This window comes from Vanellus vanellus (assembly GCF_965231255.1).
Source record: "Vanellus vanellus genome assembly, chromosome: 3".
NCBI lineage: Eukaryota > Metazoa > Chordata > Aves > Charadriiformes > Charadriidae > Vanellus > Vanellus vanellus.
Window position 1 is genome coordinate 56,423,565 of NC_138907.1, and position 25,154 is coordinate 56,448,718.

Consider the following 25,154-nt stretch of genomic DNA (forward strand, 5'->3'; position numbering starts at 1 on the left):
ATGGTGGGAAGCGGTTCCCCAGGCAAAATAGCATGACCGAGTAATTAGAGGCTGTATCATAAACCATATGTGCAAGGGGGTCAGATTAAGGTTGCATGAGCAATCTTAATTTTGTAATTTCCGTACTTGTCTAAAGCCTTGTCCCCAGTAGACAACAACCCCGCTTAAATCATCCCAGCAAAGCTGCAATGGGAAGAGCGATCCCTCTCTTCCCCCACGAATGAGTATAAAGGTGCGGGACCTTAATGCTGGGTTAAGACTTATCTAAATCACCATACTATTACACCTTCCCACTGTTATCATCACTGCAAGGAAAGAAATGGCAGTGTGGGGGGGCCCTAGGGGCCCTGGCAAGACGAGCCCCCCAGCCCAGGCCGCGGAGGGGTATCCCGAGGCCTGCCCCGGGGCCATGGCGGCGTTTGGGGCAAGTCAGGCCCGACCGCTGCTCCCCGCGGGGCCGCCTGCGAGGGCAGCCCCCTGCGGCGGGGAAAGCGACGCCCCCTGTCCCCAGCCCCTGCCCCACGGCTACCGTGTAGCCCCGCGGGGCGGGCCGGGGCAGGTGTGTTCGCTCGGCCGGGGCGGGCCGGGCCCCGCCGCAGCCAGGCCGGTGGGGTGGGTGGCGGCGCCCGGCGGCGCCCGCAGGGGTCGCTCGCGCGGAGGCAACGGGCGCGCCGCGGGGACCCGTGGGCCGGGGCGGGACGGGGCGGGCCGGGGGCGGTGGGGCCCGGGGGTGGGGGCGGTGGCGGGGCCGGGCCGGGCGGCGCGCACAAGTCGGCCGCGAGTTGCAGGCGGTCGGCGGCGGAGTGCTGGCTGTAACTTGACACCGGAGCGAGAGCGGCGGCTGAGGAGGAGGAGAGGAGCCCCAGGGAGCGGGATGGTGACCACCTCCTTCCCCTCCCCTTAGCGGCGCTCCGCAGCAGCCGCCGCAGCGCCGGGGACTCTCGCCTGCCGCGGGGCCGGGGGCGGCCGGCGATGGGGACGGGACGGGTCCCCTGAGCTCCCGGGAACTTTCCCCGGCGCAGGCAACCGGAGCCGAGCAGGCGGATGGAGGATGCGCTTTCCCCGGCGGGCTGCGTGACCCGGAGGCGGCGAAGGGGAGGATGAAGAAGAAGCAGCAGCAGCCCGGCGGCGGGGACTGCCCGGCGCCCCGGCCCCCCGCGGCGGTGGCGGCGGGAGGGGGCCCGGGCCCGGGCCAGGGCGGGGGCTGGAAGAGGCGGCGGCCCCTCTCGCTGCTGCCCTTCCTCTCGCTGCGCGACTACGGCTTCTGCATGGCCGCCCTGCTGCTCTTCTGCCTGGGCTCCCTCTTCTACCAGCTCAACGGGGGCCCCCCGCACTTTCTGCTGGACCTGCGGCACTATCTGGGTAAGGGCGACCGGCGGCGGCGACTTGTTGCGGTTCCTCCTCGCCCCCCGTGGCGGCCGGGCTGGGGCCTCCCTCCGGCGCCGGTTGGGGGGGAGGGGGGCGGCCAAGGTGTTCCCCCCCCCCCCCCCCCCCCCCGGTTTCCCGGGCGGCGGGAGCGGTGCCGGGGGCGGCGGGAGGCCGGGGCTGCTCGGCAGGGGTGCGCAGGCGGGGGGCGGTGAGGTGTGACAGAGAGGCGGGAAGGGCCGGCGGCGCCTGGGGAGCAGGGCGGTGGGGGCGCAGAAGTTAATTTTGGGAGAAGGTGGGAGTCCCCTTTGAGACCTTTCCTCAGACCCGAGATAGGTCGGTGGCCGGGGGCGGCTCTTTGTCCGCCCGGTGACCGTGGCAGAGCGTAGTCTGCCGGCTGCCCCTTACCGGCAGGTGGGGTCCGAAGGGGCGGTGGCGGGGAGGGGACCGGGGGGCTGCAGCGCCCCGGGGAAGCTCTGGCGCAGCGGTCCTGTCAGCGCCCTCCGCCCGGAAGGAAGGGTGCTGTGCCCGGTGGGGAGGAACGGGATTACCGGCGGCTCATGGAAGATGCTGTTGTAAAACAAACGAACAAAAAGACCCCAAACACCCTACCTTCCCCCCCCCCCAAACAAACAAACAAACAAACAAGCCGAAAACCCGAACACATGCACTTCGTGAACCAAGCATCCATCCATGTGCAGCTGATTTGCTTCTCTAGAGAAAGGTGTGCTAGCGGGCTCAGAGCGGCGGCGCTCAAACGCTGGGTTGAGCTCTCTCCACTGCTTTGCCACAGCCTGCGTGACCCCAAAAAGAGGTGCCCCGGCAGAGCAGGTACGAGCCCCCCCATGCTGTGGCTTGTAGTCCTCATCCTCATGTTGACCGCAAGTTTGCACGTGGTTTTGCTTTGTGCCCAGTTCTGACGATGCTAAACGTTGCTTCCCTGCTTAATAGAGAAGTTGTGAAAAGCAGAGGGTATTGTGAGGTCATGTAGGTACCTCAGACGGGCAGGGCTGTTCAAATAGGGAACAAAAACTAAGGTCTCCTCCATATGGGAGGATTACTACAGAGTAATTTGCGATGTGAGTTTTTACTACATTAGCTACTCAGCGTTACTTGTCTGCGAAGGTAAGCCTTTGGTGGTATACGCTGCAGAAGGGCAATCTGTAAGAGACAGTGCTAAGTTGCAAACAAAAGTACAGTACTTGTATTTCAGAAAAATAAGCCAAAATCCATATCTATGTGTACATCTTGGGAGTACAACTCTGTGTGCGTGCGTGTTGCTTTTCTTTAAGGGAAAACTATTCCATGTCTTCAGTTAACTGATTAGAGGGTATGGAGAGGACATGGCCAGGCTCTTCTGGGAGGTGCATGGCAGTAGGACAAGGGGCAACAGACATGAGTTGCAACAAGGGAAATTCCAATGAGATATTAGGAAAAAAATTTTCAATGTGAGGGTGGTCAAATGTTGGAACAGGCTACTGAGGGAAGTTGGGATGTCAGAACTTAACTGGACATGACCCTGAGTAACCCAATTCAATTTTTCCCTGCTTTGGGGGAGAGGTGGGGATAGGACCAGGCGAACAGAAGTCCCGTGCAGCTCATGTTATTCTGTGATTCTGCTATAACTGGAGAAAAATGTAAGTGAAAATTCAATTGAGAATAGGAGAACATATTGCCTTTTAGCCTTGGATTTTAATGGATTTTTTTTTTCTTTAATGTTACAATTAGGAAGAATTTTCTCTATTGAAGAGCTAAAGAACAGATTTTCCACCAAGATGGAGGCAGGTTTTGTTGCAGTTGACTCTTTAATTGATTCAAGCACAGATCTCTATTTTTCAGAGCAAAGTTGATATAATTTTTTTTTATTTATTTTAATCTTCATCAAGGGTGAGCGTTGCTTGGCTTGTGTGGTAATAGACTGTGAGAAACACGAGGTTACGCAGCTTCTCTCTTTGTGGCCTTTTGACTGCTTTTGAGGGATCCGAGAAATAAAACTAGGATCTGCTACATTAACCACTCTAGCCAGTAGTTGTGTGTCTGCTGGAAAATCTTCTGAGGCCTGCAGATGAAAGACTTGGAAACCACTGTGTCTTGGTGAATGGGTTGTGATCATTTTTGTGCAAGTGCAGAAAAGACTTTATTGTGTGTGCCTGAATGTGATGAGCCTCTGGGGAAGGAGTGCATTCGTCTTTGAAATGGTTTGGGGTTTTTTTTGAAGTGTTGGCTCCTCTCAGGAGAAAGTAGACAGATCTATTAATATCTGTCCATTAATGAAATTCTGCACTTGTTATATCAATTAGTATAGGAATTTCCTCTCTGTGCTTGGGTCACCTGGGATGTTGAGAAGACAAGGACTTGTCTTGGTATCCTGCAGCAGGCCAGTGGCTGGGAGGGAAGCAGAGCCCGTGTGCCTCAAGACCTAATATCCACTAAGCAATCTGTGCCGCTGCCTCTGTAGAGTAGTGGAACGTACTTTGCCTGGATGCTCAGCTGCATGCTTGCATGCTACTTTCTAAAGGTATTTTACATTTCTTTGGTGTACCATTTCACTTGAGCTGTCAAAAGGGATCCATGTGGGTCACATTGCTAAAGGCTTTTTTTTTTTTTTTTTTTTTTTTGTACTGAGTGTAGGTTTTGCAAGAATGGTGCATACTCCTTGGGGTACCTGACTGGCAAGGTCTGCAATTTCTGAACAAATTTTTTGTAAGCAGGTAGTCTGCTTCTTTTCAAGGGGACTAACAGAAGTATTTTGAGGAATAGATACTGGACATCCAGTCCAACTAACTACCAAAGCTCTACATATTTGCATGTGTTTCATACAACAGTTGGACCAGTCAAGTCTCATGACATTAAAAAAATTAAACTTTTTTTCTTTCCCCTGAAGCCACAGATCCAGTGTACAAGCAACTCCTTTCTTCCAGTCCTTCCAACCCACAATTTATGGTGTTAAAATTTAAATCCCCAAGCAGAAAGGAGCAGTTAATTTGCAAACCACGTTTGCTATGTGTGAATTTTGCAATTGCCCTTATTGCATTTAAATCTATGAGAATGAAGAAGGACTAGACCAAAGGGAAAATTGATTTCTCTGTTTTAGTACTTTGTAGCCTCCACAATGTGGGGAGGGGTCATCTTGTCTGGCTTTGGTGTTTTTTTGTTGCGTTGCAAGTTTCAGTGTGTTGCTCGTGGTTAGTTAGGTTACTCTGGAGGGAATGCTTGGATGTTTTTTACCTCAGAACTTGAAAGGATGTTCCTAAATAACAACACAAAACTTCAATAGCTATCAGGATAGAAATCACACCTGCGTTAGGCAGGTGTGTGCATAAAAGAAAATCTAGGCAGTGTGAAAACACTTGGGCTGAGAAGCTTTCATTTTGTTCTTAGGCCTGCATCATACACTGTGGAGGAGGGGGAGGAATAGGTTCATTTTCGAAGGAATTAAGTGTGAAGATTTGCTGGTTCTATGAACTTTCCTGTGATGGTGGGGATAAGTGTATTTTTCAGAATATTTGGACTATTAGTAATCTTTTTTTTTTTTTCCTCCTGGACTAACTTCTCTGGTGTCCTGTCCATGTACATCTCCCTTTTTGTTTGATTGCCATACTGATCTGTTGGAAAAACATTATGGCAGCTCATAGGGAAGCAGGTAGCTATATTCAGTATTTCCAGTTTGCATTGCCTTCTCTTCTCTTGTAAAACTGGAATAGAGTCATATGGAGCAAATGAGAGTAGATTAGTAGATACGAGGCTGTGCTTTGGTTTTTATCCCATTCTGACTTAAAGCTCATAATAGTGCAGAGGACAGAAGGCTGTGGAAAGCTAATGGTTTCTGCTGTCTGTTCTGGCTGTGATTCACAGGACCATAGCTCAAGTTCCACACTGTAGTTGTCCTGTCAGGATAGATCTAGAGCCCTGGTTTTCAGCATGTAATCGGTGGGGGCATGGATATTAGTGAGTTATTTCTAAAGAATCTGTGGAAGATACTTAAAAGCCCAGCTGTTGCTAGTAGGCTTAAATTTGCTATATGGGGGTGCATACCAGTTCTGGACCATCTATGAGCTCCAAAAAACACGAAAGTTTAAAAACTGCCAGGCTTTTCAGTAATAAACTGGAGTATTGGGACTTGCACAACATCTATGAGGTCTTGCTTGTTGATTCTGCCAAGGTAATCCTGGCTCACTAATCAAAAACCAACTCCAGCAGTGGGAGGAAGTGAGAAGAGTCTTCCCTTAGATGAGTAAGACAGAAATCGTAAATCTTGGACAGCCCTGTGGCTTTTGGGGAATGCACTGGGGACTCCGTTCCCCTGCAACTGCTGTGGTTTTGCATTGCTTTATTCTTCCCTGCTTTGGCTTGTGATATATACATGCTTCAAAATACAGAAATGCGTATTTCCAAGGGCTGGAAGCAACCCTCTTTAACGGCCAATAAAATAGAAAAAAAAATCTTTTGATCTTCTGTATTTGCAGTACAAACTTGTTGCTGTTCATGTCAATTAAAGCATTTCCCTTGTTGAACTCCCCAGGAGCCTGCCAAAAAGTACACTGGTTTGATTGCATGTGGAAGTTGCCTGTGCTGTGGCTTCCTATGCAAGACAATAGACTTAAGTGGCCAGTTGTGATCTTCAAACAATCCCGAAGTTGCTCCCTACTCGCACTCTTCATGCCACTGGGAGCTCTCAGGTGTTCTGGTCAGATGTGCTTGGTAGGCTTAAAGTTGTCACAACAACAACAGTTATGTTTATTTTGGACACATGGGGGAATAGAACCATAATTTTGTCAAACGGGAGAAGCTGAAAGAGATTAGACTATTTGGGGAGGTTGTAACAAAAATCTCCAAAATACTTAAAACCAAACACAACGTGGACTTCTTTTTTTTTTCTTTTTCAATTGAGATAGTATGAACTGGCTTTATTTCAGTAGGGTGTTTTGGGGTAGTGGTTGGTTTTGGTTTTTTTTTCCTTCCTCCCTGAAGTGACTTTTTCCTGTTGACTTGCTAAGAGAGGGACAGAAACCAAAAGCTGATTATCAAAAGCAAATGATGAAAGTGACTGACAGCGTTTTGTATACAAATTTTATTCCTAAATTGTAGAAGTGTGGAGGGGGGGACAACAGTTGGGGAGGTTTTGAGGGGTTGGTTTGGTTTTTTTATTCTGCTGATACTGCATTTATATGTGAAATGATGGAAAGCACAGAATTCTTCAGGGTAATCTTTTCTAAACAATAAAAGCACCTAGCATGCTGCAGTGTAGGTAGACACTAGGCTGCTTTTTTTATGGCCAAAAGGAGTTGTCTCATCCAGTTTTATTTTTGCACATGGATCATGAATCCTTTACAGTTTTGAAGGCTCTTCAGGTGTGTGAGTAGGAAAGACAGACTCAAGGAAAGACAGCCAGGTCTATGGATGAGGTTTACTGTGTGGTGACACAATACCTGGGTGTGAAGTGAATATGCTTTTAGCAAGGCCCTGGTTATGTTCTTATTGACAATTTTTGTTCATACTGTTTTCAAGAACATGAAGAGTTCTTTTGAGAACACTACCGTACTCTGAAGCATTTTGATTTTTCTCTGGCTTTTCAGTGGATTCTTTAATTCCATTGCACTTGGTATTTATTACATTTTAAAATTCATTAACGTCATAAGGAACTGAAAGGTCAGTTTAGAAACGGCTTCCTAAAGCCTTGAAAAGAGGTGGTCTGAACCGAAATGACAAGTCTGTAGCTATATTTTTCTTAATTAAATTTTCTGTCCTCTTTGGATTTCTCTTTGCTATTGTGAATATGACGCATATTATCTTTTAGATAAAATATGTTTGGACTACTTATGTTGCTATTTGGAATGCTTTTTGGAAGACAAAAGATGTGCCTCATCTCCAAGAAGCTTTTGTTAAAAGGCTGCATGACTTGCTCATCATTCACAGCTTGTCTGATGGCAAGATTAACAAAGCTCTACCTAACGCATGATGCTGTCAAGGAATACTCTATGGAAAACGAGAATGTGCCTCCTTTTATGACCAACTCGAGCATTTTCCTTTCAAAAAGATGAAGTGGTCACTGTACTACATTATCCTGGCTGGCCGTAAAACACTGTGTACAGTGAAGTCAGCAAAAAATGTTTGAGTGAATGTGTTGTGATGATATTCTAAATATATTTGGGAAATTGGAGAGCATTTATTCAGAGATGTATTTTCTGCTTTCAAAATCAGCCTCCAGTCTGGGAATCAGGTATTGCATATATGCAGTGTGTACATTTTTCTGTTAAATATTACCAACTTTGTCTGTGGACAAAGGATTTAAAGGATTAATTCAGTTTCTAATGAGAGGGAATATTACTATAGCATTTTCAAAAATGTATTTGGTTTTGGTTTACTTCCAGGTTATATGACAGTGGGGTATATAGACTTTTGAGAGGACAAGTCTATGGGTTAAATGGGGTGCTCGCTTGGGCTTGGGGGCGTAAGGGAGGCTTCAGTTCCCTGCCCTGACAGACTTCATGTGATGTTGAACAAGTTGTGTGTTAATTCTGTCAGCTTTTAATCTCCTTTTGTCCAAAGGACGTTTTGAAGATAAATGTGTAACAGAATATGATATTCTTAGATATTAGAGTGATTGTAGACATAGAAATGCTTACAGAAAAAAGATACTTTTGAGAAAATCCTATTGTCTTGGAGGGATTTTTGGCCATGTCAAAGAGAGAAGACACAATGTTAGAAGGGAGTTCCTCTTTAGGCTGTGACAAAGTCAGTGGTCCAGCTACTTCTCTTTCAAGCGTATCACAACTGGTCATTAACGCAGTCTCTGTGCAGTTTTACTTCAGGAGTTACCACTATAACTGGTTTCCAGAGTCTCATCAAAGGGCACTAATTTTTATATGTCCTCAGATAGAAGAGTTCACGTCCAGGAGAATGTAACCAGATTGCTTATTTCTTGTTTCCATTGGTGCTGCTTAGACTTAATTTGAAAAAATGAAAGTAAAAATACAGTTTATTGATGCTTTATTTACCTGAAGTGAATGGCAAACACTTTGTTTTCTATCAGAGGATATTCGGCCAAAATGAACCATGGCTGTCATGGGAGGAAAAAAGTGGTTGATGCAGTGGTTCTCATATTTTCATATGAAATTAGGCAGGAGGAAGATTGCTTTTGCTTAGGGTTTGACGAAGAATGATGAGTCTTAAAGGCTCCCAGAAAGGGGGACTGTCTAGCAAAAGCAACTCACAAAAGCTTCAACACTTAATGCTCTGTGGGGAAAATAAAGGCTACCTAACTTTTTTTTTTTCCTGAACTCTAGTAAAAGGTCTGAGATTAACATCTGTGTTGGCTCTACTGTACTGATTCCTGATAAAACTATTTTGAAATCGGAAGTGCATGTGAAAATCAGCAGTGACAGTAAGTGGAAGTTTTTCATTTGCTGTTTAAGTATAGGTCTATATTGTCAAAATTTGTAGAACGTATGATGAAGGTGTAACGGAGGGACTTGATTTTGATGTGATTTTTGGTGGGAACACTGTAAAATGGTTGAACAGGTCAGATAAGATCCTAGGACTGTTCTGACGTAAAAGCTTGAAACAGTAAATACAATGGGATAAAAAGAAGAACAATAATGCATTTATCTTTCATATATTTTTCTAGTATCCTCTTCTACCCTCTGTTTCCAGCTGTTAATCGATTCTTTCTCCCCATCCTCCTCTTTTGATCCCATCCTTTAAATTAATATATTAATAAAAAGAGAGAGTTTCTAATGTCTTCTGTGTCTAGCAAGAGACTGGAATTACTGAAATTGCTAGAGTGTGTCTTGTATGATAATCACCCCATTTTTTTGGACATAAATTTGGGGCATTTAAGAGAGCTCTTCTTTCTGGGTTGTTGTCTTAGCCTCGTGTGAAAGTACTTGCATGTTGTTAGCTTCTGGCTCCTGTAACCCGTTCAAGAAGAGCGCTGCAGGTTATTTTAGTCTCGTAGCTGTCCCTCTGTGCAAAGACAAATTTGCAGGTGAGATGTAAGAGTTTACATTTTCATCTTGGACTGGAGAAGTCTGTTTATAGGTTTCTTTTGGAAGTTGTGACTTTGCACCTGCTGCTGACCCCCTGCGAGCGCTGTTTTAAATTGCAGCGCTGTGAAAGGAAGCCCTGTGTGCTTCCGCTGTTACGAGTGCAGCCAAGGGGGTGAATAGCCACTCTGTGTACTCATGCGAGTGTGTATGAACACACTTACCAAAATAAACTATTGCACTGTTATTCAGGGCAGATAGTTTTGGTTTTTTTAAGGTTGCATTTATAGCCCTTTCTAATTGGATTGTCTTTCCTGAAGAATTGGGTGGATGGGGGAGGTCCCCTGCCCTGCTTCTGTCCTGTTGTGCTTTTGGAGCAGTAGGTTTTGGAGCCAGGGCTTGCAGAGGTCCAGGGGCTGCTTATTCTCACCATGGGGGCAAGAAAGGGGTGAGGATCCTTTTGAAATTCGTGAGAATTAAGTTGTTCTTTGGATCGTAGAATCGTAGCTGTAAGATTCATATAATTGTCTGCTATTTATCTGGATTTCCTGTCTTTTCACAGAGGGGAGAGCGCCACTTCCAGGTCATTACAGTTTATGGTAGACATGATGCAAGTGGGATCAGCCCTTTTCAGAGATGTCAGTCATCTGTAGCCTGTTGCCATTAATTTGGAAGGGAACACCAGGCTTGAGTATGCTGCTGCTGCCTTAGCTACTGCTGCCTTTTCCTTGGGCAGTGGAGGTGCTTGCCTGTAAGACCTAATCTGACCGGTGCAGCAGTGGCTCAAAAGCATAAGCTAAAAGCTTGTGGGTTGGTTTTGGGGGTTGCTTTTTTTTTTTTTTTTTTTTTTTTTTTACTTTCAAGTGGAAGCTGTGGAAAATGATGACACATGACTTTTCACCAAGGAAAGTTTCCCCATCATTATGGGTGAGCAGGCAAGTAGATTTTCAAACATAACTTATGTTTATATAATGAGACATTTGTTTTTCTTTGTTTTAGAATCTGGGTTAGAGGATGTTTGGAGACTGGAGGGGTGGATAGGAAGTGGAGAGCCAATTATTTGAATGAAATTTATTTTACTCTCTTGCTCTTCAGGGTTACACTGAGGGAAGCAGACCCTCTTGTGTGGAAAATACATGTATGGTTTTGTTTGTAAGCATGGAAGCACAATGACTAGGTTTGTATTATGGTTTCTGAGTACTAAAGTTTTAGAAACAAACGTTTGGATGCTTGCCAAAGCTTTCTTCTTATCACACTTCATGATTCAGGGTAGAAGTCATCAGGAGGCTGGGATGGAGATCATGGAGCCCATGGTGGTTTGAGTAAAGAAGCAGTGCATCTCTGCCATATGTAAACAGTATGTTTTAGCACCCCTGAGAATGTTTATTTTAAAAGCCTCTACTGGTCAAGTGGATGGTTGGTTCAGTTTAATGTATGCCAGCATAACGTTGTACTCATACAAGGTCATCAAACTGCTAGCAAGTGACAAATCTGAAAGATGAGCTGCCAGTGGTTGGATTAGAAGCAGCTAGTTAAGGGGATTTGACTCATCGTTTCCTTTTTTTTTTTTTTTTTTTTTTTTTTCAATTTGGCAAGTCCTGGGAATTTTAGGGGAAAAGGTGCTCCCTATAACTGTCCTTGTAGTTTAATGTTAGGTGTTTCTAAAATACATACAACAAATTTGTACCAAATAAGTGAATTTTTCATACCTTTTGCCTCATTGCTACTAGGAACTATTGTGAAGTCACCGTTGGTGCTAAGCATTGGATCAGAATGACTGCTTATTCTGGAGGAAACTCTGATAATCTCAAAGATTTTTACATGATATTTCAGCCCAAAATTGAAAGCTTGCTCATTAAATCTAAATTCCAGCTCTCTGTCTTTTTACCTTATAAGATATCCTAAACTTTGTTTGGGAATTCTTATGCAGATTAGGACTTGCATTGTATTTCTGAATAGATTTTTTTTTTTAATTATCTATTCAGAATATGAAGTTGTATACTTTTGCTCCATGGCAGTGACTTGTGTCCCATGAATAGCCCATGCCTTTGCATTCTTAAAAGGCAAGGAAAAATGCCCATGAGGTACTTTGAAATACACGGAAAGATCTTGGCACTGGAATGTTGGTAGACCACGTTTTTACAAGTTTGAGACTACAGGTAAAAATTGCATTTAGATTGGGCAGTATAGTGCCAAGAAGAGATTTTTAAGTGGGAGAGAACTAGTGGGGGGAAGAGGGGATGGACAGGTGTCTTGATGATCAGAAAAAGTTATACGAGATTTAGAATGTGTGTGGCTCCCTCTGAAGTCAACAGGGAGAGGCAGAGTTAACTCTAAAGAGCAGCTCAGGCTACCTGTGTCTTTGACGGCTGAGCCCCTAACTTGTGCACAGAGAAATAGATGAAGTTTGGTGGGAAGAATCTGGGTCATTGTGGTATTTATTCTTAGAAACATTGGTTGATGACCAGTGGAAGGTTTCCAAAGAGGAGGAGGAAAAAGGGGGAGAGGAGCCTGAAAGTTACACTAGCAAGGTTTTTAGAGAGGTAGGTCACTTCATGTCAGTGGGTCATTGAAACCTGAGTGCTTAGGATGCCTAAAAGTAAACACTATGTAAAGTGCTGGAAAAATACCACTGCAGGGGATATCTATCCCTGCTTGATGAGTGGGTTTGATGCTGTGTTTGTTTCTCCCTAAGCCTTGCAGTTCCATGAGAAGGGTGTGCTACAACAGCTTTGATATAATCTGAAATGTTGCAGCAGATATTGTAAGGCAAAGGCTATGAAATTGCTGATTTCTCAGTTCCTTTCATATCTGCAGCTGATTGTTCTTTCCTAGCAGAACTCCCCAGACAAATGTACAGATTTCTTTTGTGTTCCCTGTTGGGAGATATCACAATAAGTAAACTAAGATGAATAACAAAATAGCAGGGCCTAAGCCCTACCACCTGTGGTTGTTTGAGTTTTGGGGTTTTTTGTGTTTTGTTTTGGTTTGTTTTCTTTTTTTTTTTTTTGCCAGTTGTGTCATTTTGGTCATCACTGCATTTGTGCAACAGTCAAATAGAGGTAGCTGTATATATAAGTGAATAGTAGCAAATGTATGGGCTACCATTAGGAGCGTGCATGGAGGCAGGAGAGACTGAGAGTTAGCTGCAATTTGAGGCTGTGTTGCTACTTACTGGCTGAGGAAATGTTGAAACTGGAGGCAATGTGGGAGGAAAGAGAAGTTTGATGTTTTATGAAAGTCAAGGAGTAGGTGCTGTAGATACACATTCCCTGATTGTTGAGTATTTCCAAACCAATTTAATTTTCTGGCAGAACTAAATGGTTTTCAGCTCTCCTTACAGAATCACAGAGTGGTTGAGCTTGAAAGGGACCTCTGGAGGTCATCTGATCCAACCCCCTGTGCTCAAGCAGGGGCACCTAGGGCTGGTCACCCAGGACCATGTCCAATTGGCTTTTGAATATCTCCAAGGATGGAGATTCCACAACCTCCATGGGCAACCTGTGCCAGTGCTCGGTCACCCTCACAGTAAAAAAATGTTTCCTGATGTTCAGAAGGAGCCTCCTGTGTTTCAGTTTTGCATCCAGTGCCTCTGGCCCTGTCACTGGGCACCACTGAAAAGAGCCAGGCTCCATTGTCTTCTCCCTTTAGGTATTTATGTACATTAATAAGATCCCTCTGAGCCTTCTCATCTCCAGGCTGAACAGTCCCAGCTCAGTCTTTCCTAATATGTGATGTGCGCTAGTCCCTTTGTCATCTTTGTGGCCCTTTGCTGGACTGTCTCCAGTATGCCCATGTCTCTTGTACTGAGGAGCCCAGAACTGGACACAGAGTACTCCAGGTGTGGCCTCACCTTCTGGACAAGGGATAGTGATTTGAGAATGTGAGAGGGAAGCCCTTTGCAAAGTAGGGTCTTCTTCGGAGGTCTTTTTCAGCACATATGAGAGGGAGAGAGAATCCAAGTAAATACTTGCATATTGTCTTTCTGTTGCAGATTTGTTTCTTAAATCACTTTTGAGCTGACGGAAGTTCAGGTTGAGAACTGGATAATATTACCACTCTTACATGTGAAGTAGCAATTCTCCAAAATGTGATTGAATGAAAGCTGAAGTAGTAACTGCTTCTTTCTCTAAGAGCTCTCTACAGTGCCTCACTAATAATGAGCAAAACCAATCACCTAATTTCACAGAATCACAGAGTCACAGAATGATAGAGGTTGGAAGTGACCTCTGGAGATCATCTAATTCAACACCCCCTGACAGAGCAGGTTCACCTAGAGCGGGCTGCCAGGACGGCTGATGCACCAGAAGACTGTGCTGCCTTACAGCATGACCTGGACAGGCTGGAGAGTTGGGCAGAGAGAAACCTTATGAAAATCAACAAGGGCAAGTGTAGGGTACTGCACCTGGGGAGGAATAACCCCATGCATAAGTACAGGTTGGGGACTGACCTCCTGGAGAGCAGCTCTGTGGAAAGGGACCTGGGAGTCCTGGTGGACAACAGGATGACCATGAGCCAGCAATGTGCCCTGGTGGCCAAGAAGGCAAATGGCATCCTGGGGTGCATCAAGAAGAGTGTGGCCAGCAGGTTGAGGGAGGTCATCCTTCCCCTCTACTCTGCCCTGGTGAGGCCCCATCTGGAGTAGTGTGTCCAGTTCTGGGCTCCCCAGTTCAAAAAGGACAGGAAACTGCTGGAGAGTCCAGCAAAGGGCTACAAAGATGATGAGCGGATTGGAGCATCTTTCTTATGAGGAAAGGCTGAGGGACTTGGGTCTTTTTAGTCTGGAGATAAGAAGAGCGAGGAGGGATCTTATCAATGCTTATAAATACTTAAAGGGAGGGTGCCAGGGGGATGGGAACAGTCTCTTTTCAGTGGTGCCCAGTGATAGGACAGGAGGTAACGGGCACAAACTTGAGCATAGGAAGTTCCATCTTAACATGAGGAGGAACTTCTTTACTTTGAGGGTGGCAGAGCACTGGAAGAGGCTGCCCAGAGAGGTGGTGGAGTCTCCCACTCTGGAGACATTCAAAACCTGCTTGGATGCTGTCTTGTGCAGCTTGCTGTAGGTGACCCAGCTCTGGCAGTGGGGGTTGGACTAGATGATCTCCAGAGGTCCCTTCCAACCCTGACCATTCTGTGATTCTATGGTGTCTATAATACACTGACGGTATTCTTGTAATCTTCCCAAGTGGTCAGTCCTTTCTTCCACGTACTATAAACATCCTTCTTCCACTTCAGCTTTTTCAGAAGCTCCCTGCTCAACCATGCAGGTCTCCTTCTTCCCTTGCCTCATTTCCTGATCTTTGGGATGCACTGATCCTGAGCTAGGAGGAAGTGATACTTGGATATCAACCAGCTCTCTTGAGCCCCCCTTATCTTGTAGAGCCCTAACCCATGGGATTTCTCTAAGCAGTTTCTTGAAGAGATCAAAGTTATCCCTCCTGAAGTCCAAGGTTGCAATCCTACTTGTCGTTTTATGCATACTGCACTTTATCCTGAACTCTATCTTCTTATGATCACTACAGCCAAGGCTGTCCCCAACCTTAATGTCCTCCACCAGTCCCTCTTCGTTTGTCAGTACTAGGTCCAGTAGTACACCTCTCCTTGTTGGCTGCTCCACCACCTGAGTCAAAAAGTTATCGTCAATACACTGGAGGAACCTCCTGGACTGTACATGCCTAGCTGATTAGTCTTCCCAGTGCAGATCAGGGTGATTGAATAATATGAGACACTGTTGGGGGTGTTTATTACAGACCACCGGATCAGGATGGGGAAGTTGATGAGGCCTTCTACTGACAGCTGAGAGTTGCCTCACAATCACAGGCCTTGGTTTTCATCATTTCATCCATTCACAAATATTTTTCTGGTGAGTCAGTCAAATTCGGTGTGAGTTATTTAATCTTCTGATGAACAGCCTTACTCTATTAAGCCTGTTGCGTTTTCCCCCCTCTAGTTTTGAATCTGATACTTGTCTCATCAATGAGGCAAATTTTGGCAAAGCTCTGAGATTCTTTATAGCTCAGTGGTCGTCTGTTTTTTGTGCTATACTACATGGAAACAGCTGACAGCTTCATTTTTATTTTTTTTTTTTTCCCCTGGAACATTTTGGCTATGAATGTTAGAAGCTGAAAGATTTTTAAGTAGTATGTAGTGTCTTTCACCTTCTGACCCCAGATGAAATACAGCTGAGGTTGACAGTAACTTAATCTTATTACTGTGCTGAAGTGTTCAGTGACTCACGTGCGGTAACTTCGTTGTGTAAGTTGTGGTACCATTGCTGGCACTGCCACTCTCTTCTCCACTCTTCTGGCTCAAGGATATGGCATGTCAGGCCAGCGTGGGAACATATAGCGGTAGTGGAGTATCCAATGTGTTTTACCTGGTGGGGATCCCAATGGGCTGGTGTGCTTCCCGCCCTGTTTCTGTGTGCTGTGGTGCTGGGCTTGGTGCTGGTGTATGTGCTGTCCATGCTTAGTGCAAGAGGGAAATGACATTCAGAAGGATGTTGCTGAGGGTTATAAAGCTTATGGGGGCATGGACCCAATTCTCCCCAAGGTTAAGAGCTATACCTGTATAGTAGACTTCTTTGTACTACCCTGCTCCATAGGTAGTGGTGTTTGTTTGGAGTTATTGTATCGATGATAAATTTATTGCTTACCATAAAAAGCCACAAACAAACCCAAACTTGGAATTTCTTGCTTAGGTGTCATAGACCAAGAACTCCTTCTGTCTTCTGCAAAAGAAGCTGCTAACTGTCCTCCTCGCTTTCTCCTCTCTCTGTTGCTACTGACTGGAGCGTACAACTTCCTGTTTTTTATCCTCATACAGCAGTTTGCATCTAGCAGGTCGAAAAGGAGGGTAAATATTAACATTTTTTTATTATTATTATTTAAAGGGCACAGGAGGCCATGTGCCTTTCTTGGTGTCATTTGGCTGATCAGTAGCAGTATCAACAATAAGGCCATGATTTCCTGCGCCCTTAGAAGGGCAGGGGTTTGCCTGGAAAGGGGGGCAGTGTGTCCAATAAAACACTGATACTCAGCAACATAGAAAGTCTGCTGCTTGCCCTTATCTCAGCACTTACCTGCCTCTCCTGGCTGGGGTGATTTGAGTTTTTAGAATCCGTGGGGCTCGTATCTGCACAATGTTCCTGAAAAGTAGTGAGGTTATTTTTCTGATGGGGTTTCTGAAGCAGAAGATAGTTGAGAGAAGTGTGAAACCAGGTCTGCCAAGCTGTGGAGCAGCTTTTAGCCAGGAGAGCCCCCATCCAGCATGGGTATGGAAATGTGCATTTTCCTGCCTGCGAGCGGCAAATTCTAGAGTCTTTCCTCACCCTGTTCCTGGCGATAGGGAAGCCTGCTACTGCAGAGCTGTATGTCGTGCTCGGGATTCTCAAAATGACAGGGAAGCATGTGGGAGGGAGTGCTAGCTGGGAGAGGAAAAAGTGGGGTGAGAGAAGGACAGGTTGCTGGGTGAAACTTTCCTGATTTAAGCTAGAACAGTATACCTTTTTATGTATTCTGCTTAAAATGAGCCTGTGAGAGACAGAAATAGTACTGGGGGAGCAGATAAGTGATAAACAGCATGTTAAGGAGCGTATTCTCATGGAAAAGTATTTCTTGCTGCTTTCTGCAGCTGTCTTTAACACCTCTGTAGAATTTGCTCACCAAAGCTTCTACTGTGGGTGGAAAAAGTTGTATTTGTGGCATGAGTAGATGTTAAAACAGCTGCTTTATATAGGCAACACAGCTTAAAAACTGTATAGTCAGCTTCAGAAATGTTTCCTTAACTTACTTATTCTGAAGACAGAAATATTTGTAATACAAAGGAACTCATAATGTGAGGGAGTTGATGAGAGGCTCATGCAAATTTTATCCATCTGTTAGGCCCTCTGGCTATTTTTGGCTAAAAATTTAAACCCACAGATTTCCTTAATTCTGAGGTAACAGTTGCTTTCTGTGAGAAAAATGACCAGTGAACTTTTCTCATTCTAACAGAATCATTACCATGTCATGAGCACAAAATAATTATAAAACTTTAAGGCAGATCAGTTGAACAGCTCTAACTCTTCACTCTCGCAGCATGATTATGTTTTGGCTCACAAAGTATGAAAGTCTTCTGTTTTCAGGCAGAGTACTCTGGATCCTCATTCAAGCTTGAAATTTCATTTCTGTAAGAAATAAATGTGGTGGTCTCAGGCTATTCCACTGTGAATATGGCCAACATCAGAGAAAATAAGAAACTCACGGTGATTCAATATATAGTTAAGTTCAAGTTAAAAATGACAAGTTTAGCTATTGAGTTGTAATGTGGCCCTAGTTAAAAATATTTTATTACTCATACTCTATAAATAACATCATAAGTATGGTTTATGCTTTTTTTTTTTTTTCTCCAAACACCCATGCTTCACTTCTGTTCTAGACTGTTTGCTCTCCTAATCGCTGACTATAGTGGTCCTGCTTACTGGCCAGGCATCTCTTATTTTCAATAAATCTTTTATTTGCTTTAGTGGCGTGCTGGTGCAGGGAATGGTTTGTGGATTGCAGAAGCGACGACTTTCAGTTCCTCATGCCGCATGACTAGGTAGATTTCTTAGTACATACCTGTATATTGCATAGAGGCTTATAATATTGTGTTGGTCACATCTGTATTTTGGAAAATACTCCTGCTCAGCTGTTGGAAGAAAGAACAAGGAAGAGGGAAATTGGAAGGATTCTTTTGCTTTCCTTCATTCACTGTGCTTTTGGACACTTACAACAAAGTGATGTTAGCACTAATTTGAGACTTAATGTGTTCTGACTCCTACAGCTGTACTTCTTTGAACCACAAAGAACAGTTTATAGAAAGTATAAACTTGGGAAACGTTCTTTTATGTGCTTTTGAATGCATTGCAATTTCTTTGACAAAAAAAAAAATAAATTGTTTCACCAGCCTAAAAATCCTGGAAAGAAAAAAAAAAAGTTTAGAATTGGGAGAGTTTGTATTAGGCATCTAAAAAGTCAGAGTTTGCATTAATGGTTCTTATGTGAGTTTTACCAGCTTCAGTCTGTCTGCAACACAAAAGTTAGGTTCCTGCTGAGAACTACAGTTCAGAAGGGCCAAATGTTTATTTCCTTTAACTAGAAATAACATAGAGTGTGTGACCAAAGTAGGTTTATTATACTGGCATATATTGAAATTTCTTAGAATTTACATTTCATTATTTAATATTATTTTATTTATGCAACTCTATCTTCAGTTTGTTTTATTTGGAGTTCACTCTGTAGTGCCATATTTTCCTTTTTAGGAGGAAGGTCTGTTAGATTTGTTTCTTCAACAGTATTTTTTTTTCCTGCATGTGTTTAAGTGTAGAGGTAGTGCAAAGTTTAGATGCTGGGTTACAGGACTTTTTCCATAATAGAAATGGGACACAATCTATTTTGGGGCAGGGGATGAGGAAGAAAAATAATACATGTGTGTGGATATATGTATGAAAATAGAAATCATATTCTAGGTTACACACAGTTTAATCATCAGGTCAAGGATGCTGCTGTTCATGCACAACATTAAGCTGAAGCATGTGTAATACATTGTTTAAACCCGTGCTTTCTTCTTTGCCTTGCTACTTGTCAATATTTGTGTCCTCCCTCTGAGTTAAAAATGAATAAGGAATGGATATAAGGAATTAAAACACTTACCATTGGATCTCCTTTATCTATGAGGTTCAGGTGAGAAATGTTTGATGATATATCTCCTACATCTGTGGTAATAGACAGCTGGTATTAAGCAAGGATTGAAGTAGTTAATAGGTTTTGTGTATAAGAAGGGTTAAATAACCCAGTAGATTGATCCCAAATACTCTCTATTTTATCTGTTTCATACAAATTCAAGATGAAAATGGCCAGGTTACCTGCGAATGTCGATACCAATGTGCCTATGAAGAAATTGGTCTGAGGTGCTGTTGAAAGTAACTTTGGTTTGTCTGGGTGCTTTCCTCTAGGAATTCAGGAGCTTAGACAGCAATGACTGTGTCTTGCTCCTGTAAAAAGTTGCTTTATACTAAAAGCTTCTTAAATATTTTCATCAGTTACTGCATGTGAACTCACTGATGACTTTCTGATAAGATCCATGTCAAATTCTTCTTAGGAGAAGCATAGAGAAACTGTTTGAGCAGGCAGGGATTGGGTTAGGAAAGCCAAAGCCCACATGCAGTTCAATCTAGCAAAGGATGTGAAAGGGAACAAGAGGGGCTCTACAGGCATATCAGCTGCAAAAGGAAGGGCAGGGAAAATGATGGCCTGCTGCTGAATGAGGGTAGATTTAGACTAGACAAACAGAAGAAATTTTTTAAAGTGAAGGTAGTGAAACACTGGAAAAGGTTGCCAAGAGGTGGTAGATGCCCCATCCCTGGAAACGTTCAAGGTCAGGTTGGATGGGGCTCTGAGCAACCTGTTGTAGCTGAAGATGTCCCTGCTTATTGCAGGGGGGGTGGCCCAGATGACCTTTAAAGGTCATCCCTTCCAACCTAAACTATTCTGTGATTCTAACAGGGACAGAAAAGGCTGAGTTACTTAACATCATCTTCATCTCAGCCTTTCCTGGTGAGATTTTCCTTCAGGAATCCCAGGCAAGGAAGACTTGCCCCTGGGATGTGGAAGATCGGGTTAGGGAATGTTAAAACTATCTGGACATACATGAGTCAATGGAGCCTGATGGGATTTACCCATGAGTGCTGAGGGAGCTGGCTGGTGTCACTGCAATGCCACTCTTGGTTATCTTGAGAAAGGTTGTTGTGACTGGGGGAGGTTCCTGAGGGCTGGAAGAAGCAATAATCAATCCTATCTTTAAGAAAGGCAGGAACAGCCAGTCAGCCTCACCTTGATCCCTGTGATGGAGTAAATAATCCTGCAAACCATTTCCAAACATAAGAAGGATGAGACAGTGGTTTGGAATAGTCAGCATCAATTTATGAAGGGGAAATCATGCCTGACCAACCTGATGGCTTTCTGCAGTAGGATGAGGGGAGAGCGGCGAATGCTGTTTGTCTCAACGTTGGTAAGCCTTTTTACTTGTCTCCCCTGGTATCCTAATAGACAAACAGATGAAGTGTGGATGGTGAAGTTGACTGGCAGCTGGCTGAACTGCCAAGCTCAACAGTTGTGATCAGCAGCACAAAGAGTCTGTGGTGTGTCTCTGGATCACCACTGGGGATCATGACTGTTCAACGTCTTCATTGGTGATCTGGATGATGGGAAAGGGTGTACCTTCAGCAAGTACAAGAAAGGGATGGGCTTAGTGGAGCAAGTCCAGCGTAGGGTCACTAAGATGATCATGGGACTGGAGTGTGTGTTGTGTGAGGAGGGGCTGAGGGAGCTGGAACAGTTCAGCCTGGAGAAGATCTTGCCAACGCATACAAATACCTTGTCAGTGGGGATGACAGAAGATGCAGCCAGACTGTTCCTAATAATACCCCGTGACGCAACAAGAGGCAGTGGGCACAGACTGAAATACAGGAAAATCCACTTAAGCATAAGATGACACTTTTTTATGTGAGGATGATTGAACAGTGGCACAGATTGCCCTGAAATTCTCAAAACCCATGCCTGAGCACGCTGCTCCAGCTGACCTCTCTCTGAGCAGGTGAGAGGCTCTGCTGAGGTACCTTCCTGCCCCTATGCCATGAGGCTGTGCTCCTGGAATCTAACGGTGTGTGCTGTCCTTATAGAAACTTGGTTGGGAGTAGGAGTGAAAAGTCAGCTCTAGGGTGAAGCACAGAGAAAATGCTTCCTCTCCGGTTCTAGGAAATGAAAGGGCACAGAAAAAGCCTTCGTCTTACTTCTCTGTCCTTCTTGCAGTAGATAAGATTTTGTGAAGTTAAGACTTTCAACACTGAGAAGAGAGTCCAGTCCAGGTAGTCAGTTTTTGCTCTTTATGGTACTGTACTTTATGTAGAGCTGTTTAGACTCTAATGTATGCATGCGTTAAGGAAGATGGACAAGATAAACGGTGGCAAGTCTAGGAGCAGAGCTTGGGTCCTAGTATCAGTTTCAGTCTAAAGGAGATTGATACGTCAAAATTGCATGTCACATTCATGAATCGTTTCTATGACTTGAATTTTTTTTTTCAGGACTCTGAAAAATTATTTTCTTGGAATTGATTAATTGAATGTGGAAGAATGTAATTTTTGTGTTGCAAAGGGAAGGACAGACTACTTGACTGCTAACTACTTAACTTTGGACACTGAATCTTTCTTACTCCTTCTTTCAAGCTGGAAGGTGGAATATGCTACTGCAAACTTTTCTTGGTCGTGGTGTTCCTTGCCTGGGTTTCTTCTAGTAGTCGTGTGAAATCTGTCATCTTGCATCATGTTATTCTGAAAGGTTATAGCTAGTGGTTAAAGAGAAAAATAAGTAGTGGCTTTGGTAATAAACTTGCATTTATGTTTTACACAGAGTTAAATATCCAGTTGGACTTGAACCTAGCAATCAAAATAAAATAATTTAGACCTACAATTTACTGCAGCTGAAAAAAATGTAGAAGTACTGTTTGATTAGCTTCTGTATGTATTCTACAAAATTAAGTTTTTTTTCCAAAAAAGAGCCTTGGATACTGTGTGTGTCTGGGGGGGAGAGAGACTGTATAGGAAATCCAAGGGAGGATATATATATATGATCATGTTGGCAAGGGAATGATCCTTAGTGATTCCAGTTATCTTTTACTACTTCTAGTGTGATCACTTTTTTCCCCTTTTCTTCTTATTTCATGTGTTTTTCCTCTTGGGTCAGTAGGAGAGCAATTTCTTAGAACAGGGAGGTAGTACAGTAAATCCATTGTGCCTCTAGGACATATTAACTTCAAAAGATGATGCTTCAGTCTCCTTGCTAAAGTCAGGCAGAATCTAGCCTGCTTGTTTTTGTTTCTCTGACTCCAGTGTGATTCTGTCTTGCAAAGGCATGGTCTCATTTCTTTCAAGTGAAAAATACTGAAGCAGATTTGTTTCAATGAAATTGATACCTCTGGCAAGTTGGATCTAATTCAGATGGCTGTGCCAAGGATGGGAGTCTAAAAGTTTAAAGAGACAAAAGAAAACAAAGAATTTTTTCAATTACAGTTTAATTAAAAAAAAAAAATTATAGCAAGCTTAGCTTAAAATTATATGTGGGTTGAGAGTGGAATTGCTATTGCGTTAATTTATTTACTGAGATGAGCAGTAATATTCTGAGATTTTCCTTCACGCACATGACATTCATATTTGGCACTAATAAGCATTCCTATCTGAAAGAATTTTTCTTGGTTTTTGCAGCACTTTCTCTGTTTCCTGGAGTGAAGGAAGAGCAACTTGAGTACTTTTGCATCCCTTTTCCTACAGTCCCCCTGGAATTGTGTGTGTTAACTAGATCTAGTTAAGTGGTTAAAAGGGGATGAGCAAGTTTTAAAAGGAAACCTTTAAAGGGTCAAGACTGAAAGGATCAGTGCTGTTTCATCAGGGCAGGCTCTGATATCTCTACAGAGGTTCAACAAATGCAGTGATGTTGAAAGTTGACAAAGAATTCATTTGAATACTTCAAGTGATAGAATTGAGGTGTATAATTGCATTTCACTGGTTCGTTCTTTTTTTGCCCACTTTCTTTTCTTCAAATGTCTTAATAGATCATAGAAGTCTTTCCTGTGATGTTCTCCATCTAAACAGATACCAAGTACTTTCGTCTTCTAAAAGGCTTTGCTTTGTCTCTTTATTCTCTGTAGCTCTCCCCACTGGGTTCCCTACTGATTGCCTAAAACTCTGAACATCTTACTTTGAGTAGCAGGAAAAGGACAAACCAGCTAACAGTGACTTCTCAGCCTTTAACATGGAGTCTGCTACTGAATCACCATTGGGTGAGAGGTGAAGGACACTTCCAAAAAAAAATCCAACACCCCAAAACTAGTAAACAAAGGAAAAATAAAAAGGATTAAATACTTAAAGACAACTTGTGACCTTTGTGGAAAGGTACCTGTCTGTTAAAATTTTAATCACTCAAGCAGATAAAGCAAGAGGGTGGCAATTCTCAGATAATAGGCTTGTGTAATTGTCCTTTAAAATTGGCAAAGGCTTTGTTGCTCTGGGAAGGGGGATGTGCCCTTTTAGTTGCAGGCTGTGTAAAAGATAGGTTTCCTTTAGTGTGGTGGGTTAGCTTGTTTAAGAAAGAAATGAAAAACTTTTCTGCTGTTTGATTGTCACTTTAGCTGACTCTTTGGTGTAAATTGGGCTCCAGTGATGCTGTTGGTGGGTGCTAGCACCCAAACTGCAAGCCAGAGCCAGGTGAGAGGGTCTTCTTGAGAGGGAAGGGGGACTGCAGTACTGCACCACCAACCAGCCCTCATTTAAAGCTGATGATTCTCTGCTCTGAGAAATAAACAGTGGCAATAAAGAGAGTTGGGAATACAGATAAGCTTTGATACTGTAAAGTGAATATTCAATCCTGCTTTATTAGAGTAGACCCCTATGCCATTTTTACGAAGCTACACTTTTTTGTTCTGTGGAATTGTACAATGCTGTTGCAAGGAACAGGAAATTTCCCTTAAGTAACCTTCGGGTAAGAGTGGTTTCTTAGCCCTTTGTGAGATTGCAATGTTAGGGTACGCTATCAGCCAGCATTTGCTCATCCACTGTATTTGTTCTTCCAGTCTCCCTTTTCTTGGAGTGTAAGCAATAGCACAGAGAATTTCTTCCAACGTTGACCTGGAAAATAAAATTTATCTCCTTAAAATGCATACAGTATCTTACACTTTGACTTAATTTTACTGTTTCGAAAAATGATTGTGATTTCTTGTTCTTACATGTAGGAGACTTTTTTTTTTTTTTTTTAAATTTTGCCCCAGTTGGGTTGTAATTTCCTTACAAACTGAAGGGAGAAGTTTTGAAGTTAAAAATATAGATAATCAGAGCAAGGCTGTAGAAACAGTGCCTACCAGAAACCAACACTAAAAACCCAGCACAAATATCTCAAGAATGTTTGAGACCAGCAAGAGGAAACAGTCTAGGAGACCATGTTCATTATTATTAAATACAAAGTCAACTTCATGGAATACAAACTTTGTTTTAGATAGACAAGAATTTACAAAGAAGGGAACTTTTATAGCTATAGGGAGGAATGAGAGATTACTTGGGTTTTAAGCTTATTTCTGTCAGTGTGTCATTCTCTGCACCACATGAACAAGTATCTAGAAACAACCAGGAATCGGATGGTATTCCAGAAAGTTAGCAGTGTGTTAAGCTTCCAGGAGGAATGTTTGAAATTGCAGGAATTTCTGGATATCTCTTTTGCTGTTCTCTTAAAGAAAGAATTTGGATGTGCATTTGAATCTGGCTTTCTGAAAGTGAATATCAATATATATTTTTGAAATATATTGTAATTGTCATCGCATAGCTGACATTTACTACTAACATTTAAGAAAACCTCATGATCTAAAGAGAACAAATAACCACTGCTTACTGTTGGACCTGCATCAAAACTTTTGTCTGCCTCTCTCTCTCTAAAAAAAAAAAAAAAAAATGCAGTCGTCTGTAGCTGCCAGCTAATGTACAAACAGAACCGAGAGAGGGAACAGCTGCACTCTGAAAAATAGCATAGCTCAAAGGCAGCATTGCCCGACTTGGCTCCTCTGGTCTTTAGTTTCAGGCTAGAATTATATATTTTGGGGTAATTTTACATATGGAAGTAGGTTTTTCTAGGTGATCTGTAGGGTTAAAGATTTCTTGACTGAGGAGAAAAAAAAAAGTAACAACACGTTGGTTTTAAAAGTAACTTCATCCTGTTTTTTCTTAACTTTGTGCTTCTAGCA

The 25,154-nt window shown here is 43.4% G+C and overlaps 1 protein-coding gene across 1 annotated transcript in view; it reads left to right on the top strand.

Moving 5' to 3' along the window:
• Window positions 1-1,100: 1,100 nt before the first annotated feature.
• Window positions 1,101-25,154, top strand: part of UST (uronyl 2-sulfotransferase) — a gene marked incomplete at its 5' end in the record, with an annotated part of 166,995 nt that continues 142,941 nt past the window's right edge. Inside the window, one exon of the mRNA XM_082481928.1 lies at window positions 1,101-1,362. Coding sequence (XP_082338054.1) covers window positions 1,101-1,362 — 262 coding nt within the window. The remainder of the gene's footprint in view (window positions 1,363-25,154) is intronic.